This window comes from Tamandua tetradactyla, chromosome 2 (assembly GCF_023851605.1).
Source record: "Tamandua tetradactyla isolate mTamTet1 chromosome 2, mTamTet1.pri, whole genome shotgun sequence".
In the NCBI taxonomy this organism is placed as follows: Eukaryota; Metazoa; Chordata; class Mammalia; order Pilosa; family Myrmecophagidae; genus Tamandua; species Tamandua tetradactyla.
The window spans coordinates 23038597-23058389 of record NC_135328.1 but is presented as its reverse complement, the minus strand read 5'-3'; the positions used below and the strand labels follow the sequence as shown (position 1 = coordinate 23058389).

The following is a 19793-nucleotide window of genomic DNA, read 5'->3' as shown; positions in this document are numbered from 1 at the left end:
GATGCAGACAGATAGAAATACTACTCAACCACAAACTACTTCAATGGTATTGGATACTCTTTAAGTGGAATGTAGAGACATTACTCTTTCTAGCCCTAATTACTTTACTATGCATATCCTAAAATGAGAAATTTTACTATTTTTTTCTGCTTTTCACCCAAGACTAAAAGTTATTTTTCATCAATAAACATTTAATTCAAATGATAAAAAATTTTGAATTAATAAATTAAGTAGCTTTTATAAAGGCATGTGTTAAGAATAATATGTGGGCGGGCCGCGGTGGCTCAGCGGGCAAAGTGCTTGCCTGCTATGCCGGAGGACCTCGGTTCGATTCCCGGCCCCAGCCCATGTAACGAAAACGGAGAAACAAAATACAATAAAACAAGAAAATGTTTAAAAGATGTTTCCCTTTCTTCCTCTCTTCCTTCCTTCTATCCTTCCTTCCTTCTCTCTGTCTTTAAAAAAAAAAAAAAAAAAAAAAAAAAGAATAATATGCACATCGCTACCAAATACTTTTAATTCAATTCAACAAACATTTATTTGAGCATGTATTTTATGCAAAACCATGTGACTGGTACATGGATAATAAAATGACTAACATGTGGTGTTGCTTTCAAACGGAAGCCTTTTTTAATTGAAGGCACAAAAAAATGACAGGTATCATAAGCAAATTGAAATGAATACAGTAATGATTTGAAGTCAGATGTTAAAAATTGAGATACATGGAAAAGCTTAATAAGAGAATTTCAGAGGAAAGCCTGCTTGGTACGAGTGGCAAATTATATTCAGTCTGAGTCAGGAGACAATAAAGACTAGTAAGGAGCAAATCCATTTCACAAGTGCACAAACCCAAGGGCACCGTACACATCATTGTATATAGCACCCCTTGGAGAACATACAAATGATGATTGTCTGCTCTTAAATACAATGGAACAGTTATTAAAGAAAAGGGTAGGTTCAGAGCCTCAAAATCCCAGCTCAGGTGATTCATGGATGATGTCAAAATATTTTATGTGCCCTGAAAGAAACTCATTTCTTATAGCTGCAGACTTGAGATATCTGAAAACCAAATCAGAGTCTCATCATGCAAGTAACTGTATTACAACACAAATTGAATTCCCAACATTGCAAGGTGTCTGCTGTTAAAGTAAGGGCATTGAATAGAAAGGGAAGTTTTTCTGGGAATTATAGGAGACATATGGGCTGATCTTGATAATGTGAGAATATTGAACCCCTATATTCTTCTGAGTTTTCTTTGCTATATAAATCTGATATGGTTCATCATCTTCATTGGAAGAGATAAAGCTGCATTGCTTGATAGAACTATAATTGCCTCCTCTGAAGAAACAGTCTCCATCTGGAGAAATTAACTCTGTTTCACAGATGAAACAGTATCAGAATTCCTTGAGTTAGCTGACTTACAAGGCAGCGCTAATTTCTCTTTGGGCCCGTGTCCACCACTCCTCATTTCTTCCAATTTTAGATCTAGACTGAAGTGTGGATAAACTCTAAAGGTGAGAGGTGAGGTTCAAACTGGGATCCATGAAGTGTTAAACCACCTTGAAAAAGACCTGCATGTTTTTTTCACTTTATGCATACTGATATGGGGGATTATGTGTGAGAATGGTTATTAAGGGAATGAGGTAGCAGTGGACAGGATGTAAAGGTGCGTCTTGCTGAATTTATTGATGTGGGTCAATTAATCAGAATTTCTAGATGCAGTGTTATAGCTTGAAGGGTTAGAAAGCTCTCTAGCAGTTCACTAGGTTGTTGCCTGAAGCATGGACAAATAGGTGGCTTACACTGAGTGAATTTGAAATGTCAATACTACCATGATATACTGTGTATAAAGATATTCAAAGGCTCTGACTAATTGGAATGATAGAGTTGATTTATTATGTAAGAACTTCTCACACATTGGAGAAATGTACAAGAGTACATCTTTCATCCTATCTGTATGGAATAAGTCTGTCAGAGCTGCTCCATCTTCCATGAAAGCTCTGTGGTTCCTCCTCTCTGTAGTTCCAGTATTACTATGGGAACTGCTGCCACTGAACTTGAATCCTTAAAGGGCTTCTGGTTTGGCAGAGCCAAGTGGCAATACCTAATGACCCAAAACACAATGGGAAATGTTGAGATATCCCTGTTAAGTTGAAGGATAAACTGTTATATCTGGTCCCTTCCAGTTGACCCAAATTTCTTTGGAGTTTGGGGACAGCATATTATTCATTGGAGTGTGCCAATCCAGCCTATATCCAGAGTTATCTGAAAAGCTGGCAGTTTTGAGTAGCGACTAGAAGAAGCAGTTGTTCTACACCACGTCTGGGCTGCTATACCATTTTCTCTACAACTTAGATAATGAGATCCTTTAGAGCCGATGGTACTTGCAATGTCAGTGGAACTTTGGAGCATCACAGTGTATGTAGACCCTTAGGACTTTGGAGACAAGCCCTGACAACCTCTCCAGAGAACTACTCTCATTTCAGAAACCGTTTTTTGCCTGCTACTGGGCCTTAGTAGTGCTGAACACTTACCCCTAGGCTATTAATATACCAAGAGTCCCAAGACGTTCCCCATGAACTGTTGTCTCACCCACCATGCCATAGGGTTGGGTGTGCACAACAGCACTTCACCATCAAATGAAAGTGGTATATATGAGATTGGGCCAGAGCAGGCTCTGAAGGTACAAGTAAGTTGAACGAGAAAATAGTCCAAATGCCCATGGTCCCACTCCTGGTACTTTACCTTCTTTCTCCAAGCTAGCAGCTTTAACCTCTTGGGGAATTCACCACGATGTGAATAACTTGGGCATGAGAAGGAGATAACTTGGGCCTGGTTCACAGACAGTTCTGTATAATATGCTGATACCACAAGAAACTGGAGGGCTGTAATACTACAACCCCTTCTGGGACATTTCTGACAAAACGGGTGAAGGGACAACCTCCCAGTGTGCAGAACTTCTAGCAGTGTACAAGGTGGTTCACTTTTCTTGAATAGAGAAATGGCAAGAAATACATTTACATAGTGATTTGGGTTTGGCTCTATGGTCAGAGACTTGGAAGGAAAATGATTGAAAAATTGATGTCAAGAGGTCTGGGGGAGAACTATGTGTGTACGCCTTTCTGAACAAGTCAAAATCATGAAGATATACTTCTCCCATGTGAATGCTTATAAGAGGGTGACCTCATCAGAGGAGGATTTTAATCACCCAGTGGTTATTAAAGATGTCCTGTTCTGTGAATACGAGTTGGCTTTTTACCCCAGCTACTCATGCTCTTGCCCAATGTGCACATGAACAAAATGGTAAGGATGGAGGTTATACATGGGCTCAGAAACGTGGACTTCTAGTCACTAAGACCCACTTGGCTACAGCCACAGCTGAGGGCCAGATCTGACAACAGCAGAATAACCAACGCTCATTCTTGACATTGACCATTCATCAAGGTGGTCAGCTTGCCACCTGGTGGCAACTCACTTTCATTTCAAATTTATCATGACATATTGAGAGTTGTGTAAGGCTGTGTTTCAGATGTCATTTTTGATCATAAAATGTTCACGTAAATCAATTCCCTTAAAGTAGTGGGAGTTTATAATATTTTTTAAAAACCATGTCCATTTAGTAAAATTATTGCTAGTATAATACTTGAGAAGAAGTATTATTTTCTCGTGTAAATAAGTTAGCCATTAAGTGTTATGTGCATATAAATCAACTGTTTCCCAGCAAATATTTCTTTTCAAAATGCTCAATGAGATATTGTTATCCTATACGCTGAGCACATAAGGGTGCGAGTACACAAACATCTATTAATTAACAAGTTAATCTAAAAAGTTGGATAGTGGGGGAAAAAAATCTCAAAATTTAAAATATAACAAATAAAACCTGGATTCATGAGCTAGGTTGTTTTAAGTTTTTTTTGTTTTTGTCATCTGCAATATTCTACTTTGTAGCTAATGGTAATTAAAATACGAAGGGACTTTGTGACCTTGGGACATTATTTCATTACTTTATGCCTCAATACATACCCACCTATAGAAAGTGGAATCTTACTTTATTTCTACAGTGTTTTCAGCCCTTGACTTCTATGACATTAAGATTTGAAAAGTATAAAATATAACTCCCCCTCCCCGCATAATTTCATTTGAATTCTTTGGAAGAAAATAGCTATTGAGGGTTTTAGGGTGTGTGTATGTGTGTATCGTAGGTGCATAAATACTGCTCCTGCTTTCTTAAACAAATTGTTATTTCTCAGAACCCAAATATTTTACAGAGAATCATGCCATCTATAAGAATATTCCAGTCAGACTCTAAGGGTTGTTATGTAAAACAATTGTAGAAGACAGACTTTTCTAAGATGCTTTAATTTGTGTCATATAAATATCAGAATTCAGGACTGAATTCCGGGTTGCTTTTTTTTTTCTATGCCTGAAAATTGTGGATTCACTTTGTCTTATGGACTTATTTTATGACTTCCCTTTAGTTCTTTTCACTCCATAGAAGGTATAATTGGTATCATCAATGAACTTATCTGCTCAAAAAGACAGAAGATAAAGTCAACAGAAAGCTAGAAAATACCTGTTTAATTCACAGTACTATGTTTTATTTCATTTATAATACCTAGATAATGGCTTAATTCTATATTTGACTTTTAAAACTGTCATTTGATTTCCCGGACCATGCACCCCGGCCCTCCCCACGTCCCCCAAAAAACTGTCATTTGATTTATTAAGCACCAAAGTTTAATTAATTTTGCTCAGATAAATCTATTTTGAATTTCAAATTGCTCATATTCTTACAGTTGTTTGGTAAATATTTGCCCTCATTTCAAAAGTTATATGAGAAGTTCAATTTTATTTCATTTTTTAGAACTCTTGTTCAGCAGTATTTATTCCCAATATCACCCTTAATTGGATCTGTGGGACACTGTCCCTGGTGCACCAAAAAACTTCTACATTCCATTCATTTCTGACTCCAACTTTAAATTGCTTTGGTGGTTGGGGAGCAATTACAAGCACTACTGCAAAACAAATATTTACTCTTCAACACCTGTGGCATTACTTTTTGAACCTGATCTTAACTCATATTAAGATCTGAATTAATGAATTGAGGAAAAATAACCAGCTCTTCCAAGAGATGGAAATAATGGATCAGTATAAAGGTAAGGCCTGAATATCATGAAACAGTACCTTTTAAATTATAATTAAAGGAAGTAATAAATCTGAATTTCTAATATGAATAATATGAAGCAACACTGCCATTTAATATCACCAAACACAGCAAAAATCTATCATTACTATTATTTTTATAATGACAGTGAAGCCATAAAGCAATTTCAAAATTCTATCTTAATTTACATCCTGGCAGTCCTATGAGAAAAGGTATACTTATCCCTATTTTACAATTGAAAAAAATGAATCTATAAGTTAGAAGCAAGGAAACTGAAACCAAAAATTTTTATTCTAAGTGCCAAGCAGCTTCCACTATGCTAAATCTATTTGACAACTATTGAAATGTATGTGGGACATGAGAGTGTTCTCTCAGTACTTACATTGCCTAAACTGATGATTATATAAATTAGCATGCAGATTGTTTGAACAGAGTGAAAGATAATACAAGAAGAAAGATACAAAAAGACAAATAAAAAACATAGAGCTGGTGGCAAAAGACAATTGGCACACATTAAATTTGTCCTAATTATGAATCCACTAATTCTACACAGGGAAATTGATCAGGAGCCAAGAAATTAAATATTTATTCAGTTAAGACCCATCTATTATGTGCAGCTTCTGTGGTAGGTCCTAGTTGCAAAGGAATGAGAAAGACCGATGAGCACCTTCCCTCGTGCCTTTTGTTATCTCGCAAAATATAAGATAAATTCAAGGTGCTGGCAGCAGAAAAAAAAAAACAATGGTAAGAGAGAGTATTATTGCCAGTGCTCGTGTGGATTTGGAATTTCTACCTGGGAGGGGAAAGCTTGGAGCAGGTGGCAGGGGGAGGCTTTGAGATGGCCTAAGATGCGCTGTCATTACAGTTTTCTGGAAGAGAAGTCCCCTACAGACCTGCACCAGAGACCAGACCTGGAATGTCGGCATGTTGCCCAGTAAGTTCAATGTCTTGCCATCTTTCTTCCATTTACCTTTATGATTGGGCGGATCAAAGTACTCCTGTCCCTTTTCCAAGGCATCCATTGATTAGTTTTGAGCACTATGGGGGAGAACTTTGATTTATCATGAGAAATGGTATAGAGTAAGTATGAAATCATTGTCACTTCTACCTGGAACAGTTGAATGAGTACAGTCAATGTTGTCCTTGGACCACATTGCATCTGTTTATTGTTAACCATTCCCTCTTGCTGATATATGATTTCTGTGCAAATTTTCATTGCACCAATTAATCAGGTTAGTAGTGGAAAAGGCATGGGCTTTGGGTCTTGGCACTGTCCATTATTAGCCATCAGACCTGAGCCAAGTAAACTAATATAAAGGGCATGAGATGACACCTAGGAGCTTACTATAAAAATTGGCCAAATGCAATGAATGCAGGATATCTTCAGGTTTTTATGTGACTTAATTAATAAAGTAACCATTTTTATGCTCAACTTTTTCTTCTCTAAAACTAAGATGCCACATTACCGCTTTTGCCTTTTCAAAGTTCAAATATTTCTATTATTTTTTCTTTAACTCAATTGATTCTATTTTGAGAATCACTCTGGCAAGTTTGGTTTCTGATTCCCAGTCTTTATCTGCTGTACTGTCTCCCATCTACTATCAAACAACGAACTGATTGGTAGAATGGGGTGAAAGTAATGGGGCTGAAATACTCTATAATTCACAATAGCCCACACGAAGAATAACATACTGTTTTGGACAACTACAAATCTAACGGTGATTATGGAAAGATGAATTTTCACACCTAGCTAGTAATTAAAAAAAAACAAAATACTCTAATCCTTCTATCATGGATTAATATTTCATGAGTCAAGTTGGGCATTAAAGTCACAGGTTCTGGCTCCTTAGCCCTGTTTGGTTTAATGGGACCTTTCCCCACCAAAGAGATGTCCATTTCTGCCAGGTTTTGAGCCTTTATGTACTCCAATCACACTTTCCTTGTCAGATGTGCTTGTCACCACTCCTCTATAGAAACTCCTTTGTACCATATGATTACTTCTAAACTTTGCTCATTCTGTTCTCCCTTCTAAGTTACCCTTCTCTTCCACATTTGTCTAAACATTTCCATATTTCCAGGTCAGGTCTGAGTCTAAAACTTTTCCTGAATTATGTACTATTCATTGTACATAAGCTTCTCCTTTCTAGGAAAACAAAATTTTCTATGAAACTATGCAATAAAATTATATTTATATTACTTTTTCATGAGTATTTCTACTTTACCTAGTGATTGTGAACATTGCAGTGAGAGATACCTTATATGTTTGGTTTCATTTTCATGCTGTGCTTGGAATAAGACTGAGCTCAGATAGGCTGTCAAGAATATACTCAAAGTATTTTGTATCCCAGCATAAGTATCCCTCCTTAAAAAAAAAAAGGATTTTCCAAGAATATATTTTTAAGAGCATTTGACAACACAGTGTGACTGGAGTTTGCTATAAAACACAAAAATAAGTACATTCTTATAACTCTCCAGATAATCCAATTTATCCAATCAGACAAAACAAAAATCTTTTTGGATCAGAAATATTTCGATGGTATGCAGACACATTGTGGATTACTGCTTTGGTAGCCACTGTTACTCTTCACCAATTTTGTCAGCATTATCAGTGTGTTTGTGAAAAATGCAGATTTCCAGGCCCTGTTCTGAAAAGTAAAACAGCTTCTATCTGCAGTTTAACAAATTCATCACATGTTAAAATTAGTGAAGCTGAGAACTAGACATGGCATCAAAGATCTGAGCTACATACTCCACCTTACTATACTAGCTTGGTAACCTCCCTTAAGTTCTGCCTCTCAAGCATGAAAAAAGTCAGGATAATGTAAGAATGATTGCTAGTAAAGCACATCATGTACACATATAACATGTTTAAACATTATTATTCTTTTCATAGGTTGACTTAAATTAATTATCAAGCTAAAGGCAAAAACCACAAAGCAAAATAAACAAAGAGACTATGTAATTTTCTCCAAAGATTCTCCAGCATATCCAACTGATCTAGTAAGTTGTTTTGCCATAAGAAAAAGCAAAGAAGATATTATGAGTGGACTTCAATAGATCAAGACTTTTTCTCGACTGAATATTAAATTGCACATGTGATGCAATTTATTATGAGTAAATATCTATAACATATATAATAAAAGTGACTGGGATATGCACAAAGACAAAGTTGCTCTGAAATTTTGACCATGCAGGTTAGTTAATGAATCAAACTGTATTCCTTGCTGATGTGAACTTTACCACTGCCACTTCCTGAATTTGGGTCAGATCAAATGAAGAACTCTGGCTTGCAGCTTGTAATAAACCACAGATCTTAGAACCTTCAAGTCAGGTATATCTTCTACACCAGAAAAAATTACTTCTGGATCTTTGTCTTACCATAGGTTGATCATCACACATAATCTATCGGGCATATGCATATCCAAAATTCCCAGTTTCATTGTTTGGAGTCACACACATTATTGAGTGTACCTGGATGTCAGAGCTTCAAAAAGAACACATCTTTTATTCCATCTTAAAATTGACTTCTGAGATAATTTGTGACATTTGAGTTTGGCACTGAATATATTTTAGGTTGGGTCATCCTCTGATATTCTGAAAGCACATGTCATAGATATGTATAACCAGACATTTGTGTCAGAATTTATTCTTCTGGGTCTTTCTAGCCATCCAAAACTTGAAATGATTTATTTTGTTTTGATTCTACTGATGTATCTAGTACTTCTATTTGGCAATGGTGTTCTCATCATAGCAAGCATCTTTGATGCTCGTCTTCATACCCCTATGTACTTCTTCCTGGGAAACCTCTCAGTTCTGGATATCTGTTATACATCTGCTTCCATTCCCTCAACATTGGTGACCTTCATATCAAAGAAAAGAAGCATTACCTTCTATGGATGTGCAGTGCAGATGTTCCTTGTGTTTGCCATGGGGTCAACAGAGTGTTTGCTCCTGGGCATGATGGCTTTTGATCGGTATGTGGCCATCTGTAACCCTCTGAGGTACCCCATCATCATGAGTAGGATGGTGTATGTACTGATGGCTTCCACATCATGGTTCTCTGGTATTATCAACTCAACTGTGCAAACTTCTCTTGCCATGAGGCTGCCATTTTGTGGGAATAATGTTATCAACCATTTTGGATGTGAAACCTTGGCTGTCCTCAAGTTAGCTTGTGTTGATATATCCCTCAATGTTACCAGCATGCTAGTGGCAAGTATGGTCTTCCTGGTTCTTCCACTGCTGGTCATCTTCTTCTCCTATATGTTCATCCTCTACACCATCTTGAGAATGAAATCAGCCACAGGGAGACACAAGGCCTTTTCTACCTGCTCTTCACACCTGACTGTGGTGATCATATTTTATGGTACCATTTTCTTTATGTATGCAAAACCTGCGTCTCAAGACCTGCCTGGGGAAGACAAATTACAAATTTTAGACAAGCTCATGTTCCTATTTTATGGGGCAATGATCCCCATGCTGAATCCTATCATCTATAGCTTGAGGAATAAGGATGTAAAAGGTGCTGTGAAATATCTGTTGACTTGCAAATCTATCCAATAAGAAGCCTAGAAATTGTAAATCTTTGTGTACTTAAGCAGAAAGTTGGCCTTATAGGCTAAATAATGAGTATTTTCCACAGAGAAACTACAATTAAGAAGAGATGCTTTTTTCCCTAGCCTTCACTAGACTTGCTTACCTAGAGTCACTAAGTGCTACAGTCTATAAATTCTGCTTCAAACATGTTCTGACCCAGATTTCTGAAAGGCAATGAATTCTTTGGGAATTATTTTCAGATTGACTGGTTCTATTGTACTGTGTGACAAGGTAGTGGGAAAAAATCACACATGCAATTCAGATACAAAAAGACAGAGATAGAAATTGTTCTCTACCACAAACCACTTTAAGTGGAAACAACAGACATTATCTCTCTTCAGCGGTAATTACTTAAGTATGTATTATCTTAAAATGAGATATTCTGCTATCTTCTTTCAAGAATATTATTTTTCATGTCTCTTTAATCTCATCTATGCTGTGATAGCTCCTGCTATGCTTTTTCATGATCTCAACCAGTTTGGAGGAGAATTGTTTTTCCCCCTGTCCCTAATTTTGCGTTTGTCACATGTTTCCTCAAGATTTAATTGAAGATAAACTTTTGCTTTTTGGCCAAGAATACTGTAGAATTTTTTGTATTTCTCATTGACTTGTATTTGAAGGCACTTGATATTTGCTTGTTGTATCTCCAATACTGGATTATAAACTTTGATCACTCTATTAAAATGGTATCTGCTTTGTATATCCTCACCTTAAAATTACTCCTCTTTTTTTTTTTTTTTTTTTTGCTTTTGTAAATTATTTGATTAAGTTTCTGTTCCAACTTGTCTAGATTATAGTATGGAGCTGTTTGGAGGAATCACTGGCTTGATTGTTACGTGAGGATATTTGGTGGAATTAAATCATCAGTAAATTGATTGCATTTAAGTCTGATTTTATCTACAGTCAACTAAGGATATTGCCTTCAACAATGAAGAGTCTTACCCAATCAGTTGAAGGCCAAAGGAAGAATTTTCATCTTCATTTAAGTCACCTATGATATTCCTCTAAAACCTTTATTGGAGCTCCCAGCTTACAGTCTGCCCTATGGAATTTGGGCTTTTCCATCTCCACAGTCACATGAGCCAATTCCTATTATAAATCTCATAATACTACCATTATATCCATCTACTTATCTAATGTCATGCCAGTTATGTTTCCCTGGAGAACCCTGATTAATACATCATGTGATATGTATCTTGTTTGGTTATTTTGAGACTATGTGTGTATTCTCTTTAACAATAAACACCCACCAATTTTAGTATCCATTGATCTTTTAATCTTAATCAATTTCTGTGATCATGCCATCAAATGGTACTCTTTCTAACTCCATTGTTTCTTCTTCAGTTATCTATTGCCATTCCTCTCCAAGGAATTACTTTCTTTTCATCCTCAGTTTTTATTCATACATTAATTCATTTAACCTTAGTTGGCCCCAAAGTTTCTTATTTTATTCAAAATGGGTTACAATACATGCATACAAATATTAATTTTAACACTCAATACCTTCAGGTTTTCTCAGTGCATAGTTCATTCTTAGTTTCTTTTGGCAGGTTTCCTTGATTTTAATGCACTGTCTTACTTTTTGGCACAAACTCATCCTGCTTTCCTATCTCAAGCCCTGAGATCAACCATATCTCCAAGAAGCCTTGATTTTTTTTATTGGAGGATATATTTATAAATCAAGACCTGAGACCTAGGTATGCTAATTTCTACCAGGATGTCATTCTTCTTGGGCCCTCTCAGAAATCACTATGTGTGAAATAAACATATGCATATACATATACCTGTTTCAATACCTATAAAATTATTTTCATGTCTATATGTGTGTCTGTTAAAAGCAGGAGTTTTTACTGATATACCCAATTTCATTCCAACACTCAAAATCTTACACTATCCTTATTTTTATATTTTTACCTCTTTCTTGAGCAATCAAAAATCTGGGTCTCATCACATTGAATGCATCTATTTACTTATACTTAGGAAACACAGAAGGGGTTTCAATTTGATAATAAATTCCGCAGGGAAAAACAGAATCCTTCCAATTTCATTACTGACCAGCACTCTTATGATTGGCACATTCTTTCTTTTCATTACTTTAAGAAATTGCCAGATCCTGTCCAATCTCAGTGGAATAGAATCCATTCTTTGCAGTTTTGGTGTCTGGATATCTTATCTTTACACTCTCACAAGCCAATTTATGCAGAACCTATCAGAAAGCATTTTTTTGTTCTATTTTTCTGTTTTTGTTTTCACCTCTAGGTTGTCAGCAGTTAAGATTACTACCCAGCCACTTTGGACTGCTCATGCCTTTGAATCAAAAGGCATGTAGAAGGAGTTACTGTAGAGGTGGGGTGAGCTACCCTGATTACCTAGGGTAGTAAAGAGGAGTATGCCTGGAATGCAGGCACCTTGAAATTAATTCAGTGGAAAACTACAACAATGGAATCCAGGCAGGATTACTAATGGCCCACTACTTTCTACATTGTCTCATGTGCATTATTCTATAGTTCTACTTTATCCCGCTACCCACAGATCTCTCAAAGGCAGCAATTTTGCAACATTGTTGTTTTACAATATATGATGCTTGTAATGTTGCTTAGACTTTATGAACTCTGTTGCTGTCAGTTGTCACTGCTAAAGAAGAAAAGCATAGGAAATGGAGATAAAAGTACCATCTCATTAAAATTATCTTGTAGGAACCTGGTAAAAACAAATTGTGGGAGTTAAAAGATTAATGTTTAGCTTGAAATTGCAGGCTTGGTTCATAAACCTTGAGAAAGTGAAGGCATATGTTTTGACAGCATGACACTTCAATAGAAACTGAGATGTGCAGATAAAGCACAATGACATGCAGAAGAGACTTGCTTAAAGGAAAAGAACATTCTAACCTTAAAAGTATTTACTTCAACTTGTTTCTGCACTATACGCTTCTTAGCTTTTATACGCAAACAACATTTATCATAGTTCTTGCAAGTATATAAATTGTGCACCTGCCTGAAATAAACTTGTCTGAAGACTTATGTCTCCATCCCCTGATCCCTTTCTCTCTCTCGTTTTACTTTAACATCCCTTAGGGTCATAGCTGCGGCCAATAGATGGCGGCCACGAAGACCCTAAGAAAGGACTACTCCGCTTTCGTGTTAAAGTATCCAAGGAAACTGTGTGTCTGCGGACACTGAGGATTCTCCACAAGAACAGACCTAGGCCATTGTTGTAAGTATTTTAAGGTAATTTTTAAATTTCTTTGTTACATCAGGGTAATGGGAAATCATAGTGGGCAAATGGAAGAGTATATTTGTTTGTTGAAAACTGTTAGAAACTACAGGGGTCTCAATGAAGGCTTCAGAGTCATTGGAGCTCTTTTCTTAAGTACAGAAGCATTGTTACTTGTTTCAGCCTCAAGGCCGTAATGTTTTCTATTATTATGATAGATTTAAAAGATTGCTTCTTTACCATACCTTTAGCAGAGCAAGATAAAGAAAAATTAATTTCTGAGCTTGTTCTTAATGAACTGCCTTTATATAAAAATTCATACACACCTGAGTCAGAAAATATTCAATAGGAACAATGCCATGCCAAACAAAGCTCAGTACTCATTAATGTTTCCTATGGAATTGTAACAGATCGGTCCCCTAAGGGGCATGCAATTCAGGATTGTAGTTCTGACTCAATGTGTTCTGTTATCTTGGTTTAATCTAAATAATTATTCTACTGCAATTTATAGCAGTGCTACAAATAATATCTTATGCCAAGGAGTGGGAATGGTAGCCCCATTTTCTTTTGTTAACTTAGATCCTCGACAAACAGCAATTTGGAAACTGGCCATGAGTTTAGTTCCTATTCATATTTGAAAAAGAAATGTATTTTAAGAACTTTAAAATGGAAAATTCTTGTTAAAATCTATATATTGATGTTTCAAACATGCACTAACTAAAGTATTTTCAGTATTTAAATTCTAACAAATTTAATTTTGATGGTAATATATGTGATAAAATATTTGTTTAAAATAATAACTTAAGCATGAAAAATATAAAAGATGTATTTTATTAATAAAAAAAGAGAATCACTTTATCCTAAGATAAAATGAATAACTGTTAAAAAATGAGAAAAATGTAGGACAAACCTGAACTAATATAATAATTGCTGAGGCTTTGTAAAAATGGAAATTATGGTCAAAATCAAAAAAGATTTAGTGAGTCTAAAATGACAACATTTTCTTGGACTCTTAGCTTGTTCTAATGAAAAGAAATAAAAATTTTTTTCTAGATAATCAGTTTAAAAAGCAAAGAGTCTATATTTTATCAGAATAACTTATGTTAACTTTTATCATGTCATTATCTGTGTAAAAAATACTGATTTTCTCCTGGGTATCATTATGCTGGCAAAAACTGTTTCTTTTCTTGCCCCAAACCAGGTGGCTTAATCTATTAATCTAAGTAATACTGCTATAAATGAATCTATTACTGGCTAAATAATATTAAAATCATATAAATACCTAAATTCCTTTAAGCCAAAATATTTTAATGCTTTGTCCAGTGTTTATATAAACTACATATGTATAAACTAAATTTATCCCAAAATAACCATGGCTTATGTCGGGAGCAGATCATATTTGAGGGCTGAATGCAAGGGAAAAATACATTTGTGGAGTCTGTTCTGTTCAGCTGATGTTGCCATTACATGCAATTGATGTTGCTATTGTTTGACCTTGGTAAGAAACAGTTAAAATGTACTCTAGAGCTGGGAGGACTGGCTATCCTCCCAGAAGGAGGTGTACTTTAATAAAAATATCTAGGTCCCAGGAAGCTTCTCTTGATCCCTAACCAGTTCCCAGAGGACCCAACTAGGCCCGGTCATGTAAGCAAACTGGAATTTGGCCTCTATTGTGGAAAGTATAATAAAAACTGCATGCGATAAATTTAAATTACCAAAAAATGCACAATCAGTTATAAAGAATCCTCATTCCTGCATTCCTTTTCAATCAATCCAATGAGTTCATTTTAAAAAATCTGGTCATTTACCATGGGTACATGTCACTATTGACACTTAACTCTGCTTTCATTTTTGCTACCTGCCACTTCAGGGATTCCTAATTATATGTTACAGGACCTGTTCGATATTTCACAAGGAAATTCTGATTTATTAAGCAAAAGGCAGTTAACAGCTGTGGCTGAACAAGAATTACAATTAATTGAACAATGCATTCAAAAAGGACAGCTTGTTCCAATAGATCTAGAAAAACCTGTTGATTTTATTATTTTCTTTACCTTGCAATCTCCCACAGGCCTATTTTGGTAAGATGGTGCTTTAAAATGGATTTTTTTTTTTTTTACCAAACAATCAACAAAAACGTTTAAATACATATCTGCAAAAAATTCATTTCTTTAAAAAGTTGCCAAAGATATTATCAAATTAAGAGATCATGATCCTAATCGCATAGTGTGTGATCTCACAAAAAAGAGGTCCAAAGTCTATTTGTCTTCAATACCTCTTGGCAAATAGCATTAAATGATTTTAAAGGACAAATTAATAATCATTTGCCTATGTCAAAACTTTCACAATTTCTAAAAAAAAAAAAAAAAAACACAATGAATTTTGCCTAAAATAGTTCGGGCTTTCCTGCTAGAGGGAGCCATTACTGTCTTTCCTGATAGCAACAATGGACAGGCTGCATATGTCACCCCAGGGGAAAACAAAAGTTGGAAAACACCTTATATCTCAGCCCAGCACACTGAATTAGCAGCTGTAATTCAAGTACTGCAAAATTTTCCACAATCTCTTAACATTGTTTTTGATTCTGAATATGTCTGCCAAACAGTTACTCACATTGAGACAGCTTCTTTATTTGAAGGAGATAAAAAATTATCCCTAATGTTTTTACATTTATAAACATTAGTCAGAAGTCACATTAATCCCCTTTTAGTCATGCACATAAGAGCGCATACTAATCTTCCGGGTCCTTTATCATTACAAAATCAGCAAGCAGATACTCCTGTGGAGGTAATTCAAGATCCCACTACATTTCACAAATTGACTAATATTAATAGCAAAGGGCTGCAAAAGAAATTTCTGTCTTTATCTACACAGCAAGCTTAGGACATTGTTCAGACTTGTCCAACATGTGGCCCTTTAAATGCACTCCTATTTGCATCAGGGGTTAATCCTCGAGCTCAGAAAGCAAATGAATTATAGCAAATAGATGTCACTCATATTTCACATTTTGGTAAAATGCAATATGTACATGTTATCCCAGATACCTTTTCTCATTTCATATGGGCCACCACACAATCTGGAGAACATTTCTGCCATGTTTGATCACATTTACTTAATGCTTTTGCTGATATGGAATGCCCTCAGTCTACAAAAATGGGCATTGGTCCCACTTATACAGAGAAGCAATTTCATAAGTTTTGTACTACTTTTCATATTACTCATATCACAGGGATCCCATAATCCCTCTGGGCAAGGAATTATTAAACGAACAAACCGGACTCTATGCTCATGAAACGAAAAGGGGGAGATGATGCTCAGGAAGATGATGTTGTCAAAATGTTTACCCCAAAAGATCAATTAGCAAAAGTACTGTTTGCTTTAATTTTTTTAAACATTTATGATAATTCATCACAGACTCCTGCAGAACAACATTTTAATAATTTGGAAAAGAAAAATGATACAACCCAAACAGAACTGCAGCTGCAGCTGATCTATTGGAAAGATGTTACCGATGATTTATGAAAACCAGGCATCATAAAGGTGTGGGGTAGGGGATTTGCTCTTATCATTACAGATAACAGAAGCTTGGTTTGGATTCTCTCGAAAAGAATAAAACCCAGACATGTCGACCCTGATGAAAACAACTAAATGGGTAATGTACATTGTAGAACATATAACTTTAATTGCTGAAGAACAGGGACATAATTATACTTATTGAGCTTATATTCCCAACCCGCCTCTGCTGCGGACCCTAACATGGACAGATCCAACTGTACCAATATATCTGAATACTAGTTTAAGATTCCCGGGTCCAGTAGCTTCAACGCTTCTAAAACAACTTAAGGAAGAAAGAAAAATGGTGTCAAATTTAACTCTTCCATTTTTAGAAAAACCCATATGCATAGGTAATGAATTACCATGTATGACAATAAGTAATTGAACTACATGGTTTAAGATCAAGAATGATTCTCATAATTACCTATATGTATATCCTTCTTTTAACTGTATGGAATCAAATAATACTTGCCTGTTAGATGGGAGAGAAAGTTGGAATAGATGGCAATTATGTCATATGGATCGAGCAGTTATCATAATTAATGATTCCTATGGAATTGTAAGAGGTGCAGTCACTGTGGGGCCTCCCATCTCTAACTCAGAGATAACTGAGACTATATGGACAGGCAGCTTAATACATAGAGGACGATTTGTGCAAAATCTATGGGACAATAAATATAACATTAGTCAGAGAAATTTATAGAAAATTTTCCTAAGACTGGGACCAGTTTTTATAGTGAATTCTAATAACTATAACTTCTCTTTAAATAGCAGCCATAAACACTATATGCAAATATGTACTACAAATCCATATGTACTTGTTAAGTCATATGCATATAAAAAAACAAACTTTTAATTGTGAGAATTGTTCTCTATTCACGTGTCTCCAAGCATTTATGTTGCAGAAAATGAGACGACTGTAGCAGTAAGGAGAAGAAGAGGTATTTAGCTGCCGGTGCAGATATCAAGATCTTGGCAACCCTCTCCAGAAACACAAATCCTGATCCATTTGGCAAAAGAATATCTGAAAGGGACTAAGAGACTAATTGTACTCATTATTGCAGCAATCATTGGAATCATTGGCATTATCATGGTGGCTACAGTCGCTGGAACTGCATTGCATCAAACTATACAGATGCAGCATTATGTTAGAGAATGGCTAACCATGCCAGTGAACTGTGGCATAGTCAATCTCATATTGATGAGCAAATTAATAATAGACTAAATGATATAAAGACAGCATTGGTTCATATTGGAGATCCAATGTATAATTTAAATTTTTTACGAAGTTTAAAATGTGACTGGAATAAGAGCAATTTTTGTATTACCCTTTTAAGAGATAATCAATCTGAAACAGAATGGGAAAAGGTAAAGAAGATTCTTTTGGGGCATTCAGACAGTTTAGGTCTCGACATCTTAAAAATACAAGAAAAGGTATTAGAAATATCTCAGAATAATTTACGTAAAACCAATGGAGATGATGTTATACAATCACTTACCCAAGAGCTAAAAATCTTAATCCTGTTTATTGGTGAAAATCTTCTCATTTTCTGACAACATTGGAAATAGGAATTTTATTTTTTATATTACTTCTTTTCTTTTTAAGTGTCCTGAAGCACCATTTGCTGTCTGTCATCTCAGTGCATAAACAAACAAAGCTCTCAACGTAATGTTCATAAAGCTTTGAACTTCTCCCCTGAAGAAGCTATAGCGCTTGGCTGGTAGTCAATGACAGGTAAGACCCTTACTTCAGAGAATAAGGGCAACCTAAGACAGGCACAGTCACCATAGCTTTACAAAAAGGGGGAAATGTAGGAGTTAAAAGATTAATGCTTAACTTGAAATTGTAGACTTGGTTCATAAACCATGAGAAAGTGAAGGCATACATTTTGACAGCATGAAACTTCAATAGAAACTTAGATGTGCAGATAAAGCACAATGGCGTGCAGAAGAGACTTGCTTAAAGGAAAAGAACATTCTACCCTTAAAAGTATTTACTTCACTTGTTTTTGCACTATACGCTTCTTAGCTTTTATACACAAACAACATTTATCATAGTTCTTGCAAGTATATAAATTGTGCACCTGCCTGAAATAAACTTGTCTGAAGACTGATGTCTCCAGATCCCCTGATCCCTTTCTCTCTCTCGTTTTACTTGAACATTCCTTAGGGTCATAGCTACGGCCAACACAAATCAATAACACGTCATAGACATTTGTATGAAGACACTGTTTACACTGCCTGAAGAAGAAAAAGGAAGAAGCAACTCACTTTCATTTCAATTTTATCATGGAATATTGAAAGTTGTGTAAGACTGAATTTCAAATATCATTTTTTATCATAAAGAGTTCACATAAACCTGTTTCCTTGAAGTAATTGGAATTGCTAACTTTTTTTTAAAACTGTGTTCATCTGGAAGAAATGTTGCCACCTTGAGAGTTTCCTAAGAAGAATTAATTACATTCTCATGTAAATAAGTTTGTCATTAAATGTTAAGTGTATTTAAATAAACTCTGTTTTCTAGAACACATTTCTTTTCAAAATGCTTACTGTATTGTTATTCCAAGCCCAGAGCATATAGCAGTGCTCAATAAACATACATCTATTAATTAATAAATTAATTTAAGAAGTTAGGTAGTGGAAAAATTCTCAACATTTAAAATATAACAAATAAACCATAGTGTCCGAATACATGAATTTGTTTTAATGTAATACTTTGTCGTCTACAATATCCGACTTTGTAGTTATTACTAATTAAAATATTAAGGGATTTTATGACTTTCAGACATTATTTCATTATTTTATGCTTCAGTATATATCAACCTATAGAAAGTAGACTCTTAGTTGATCCCTTACTCCTACGACATTAAGAATAAAAAAATATGAAATATAATCCCCCACCCCAGGCATAAGTTAATTGGTGTTTGTAATAGTTACGTTCATGTGTCAACTTGACTAGCTATTGGTGCCCAGTTGTTTCATTGCTCTGGATCTAAATCATGAGCACATGAATTTCAACTATGACTGATTACATCTGTGGGTAGCTATGGGTAGTAACTTCTGCAATGATTGACATTTAATTTGAGCTCAGAGCCGATACAGATCCAGATGTTTGGAGCTGCAGAAAGAAAATGTCCCAGAGAAAGCTGTTTGAACCCAGAAGCCAGAAGAGAAGGCTGGCAGACATTGCCATGTGTCTTCCCATGTGACAGAAATATCTAGCTGCCTTTACTCTGAGGAACCATAAATTTATAGCTAATGAAAT

At 35.4% G+C, this 19793-nt stretch overlaps 2 protein-coding genes across 3 annotated transcripts in view; both read left to right on the top strand.

Annotated features, from left to right (window-relative positions):
* Positions 1-19793, top strand: part of LOC143667035 (olfactory receptor 13C9-like) — a 713098-nt gene that overhangs the window by 541956 nt on the left and 151349 nt on the right. The window lies entirely within an intron of this gene.
* LOC143655783 (olfactory receptor 13C3-like) lies at positions 8873-9727 on the top strand. Its single transcript, XM_077127237.1, has one exon. The coding sequence runs from the start codon at positions 8873-8875 to the stop codon at positions 9725-9727; it is 855 nt and encodes a 284-aa protein (XP_076983352.1).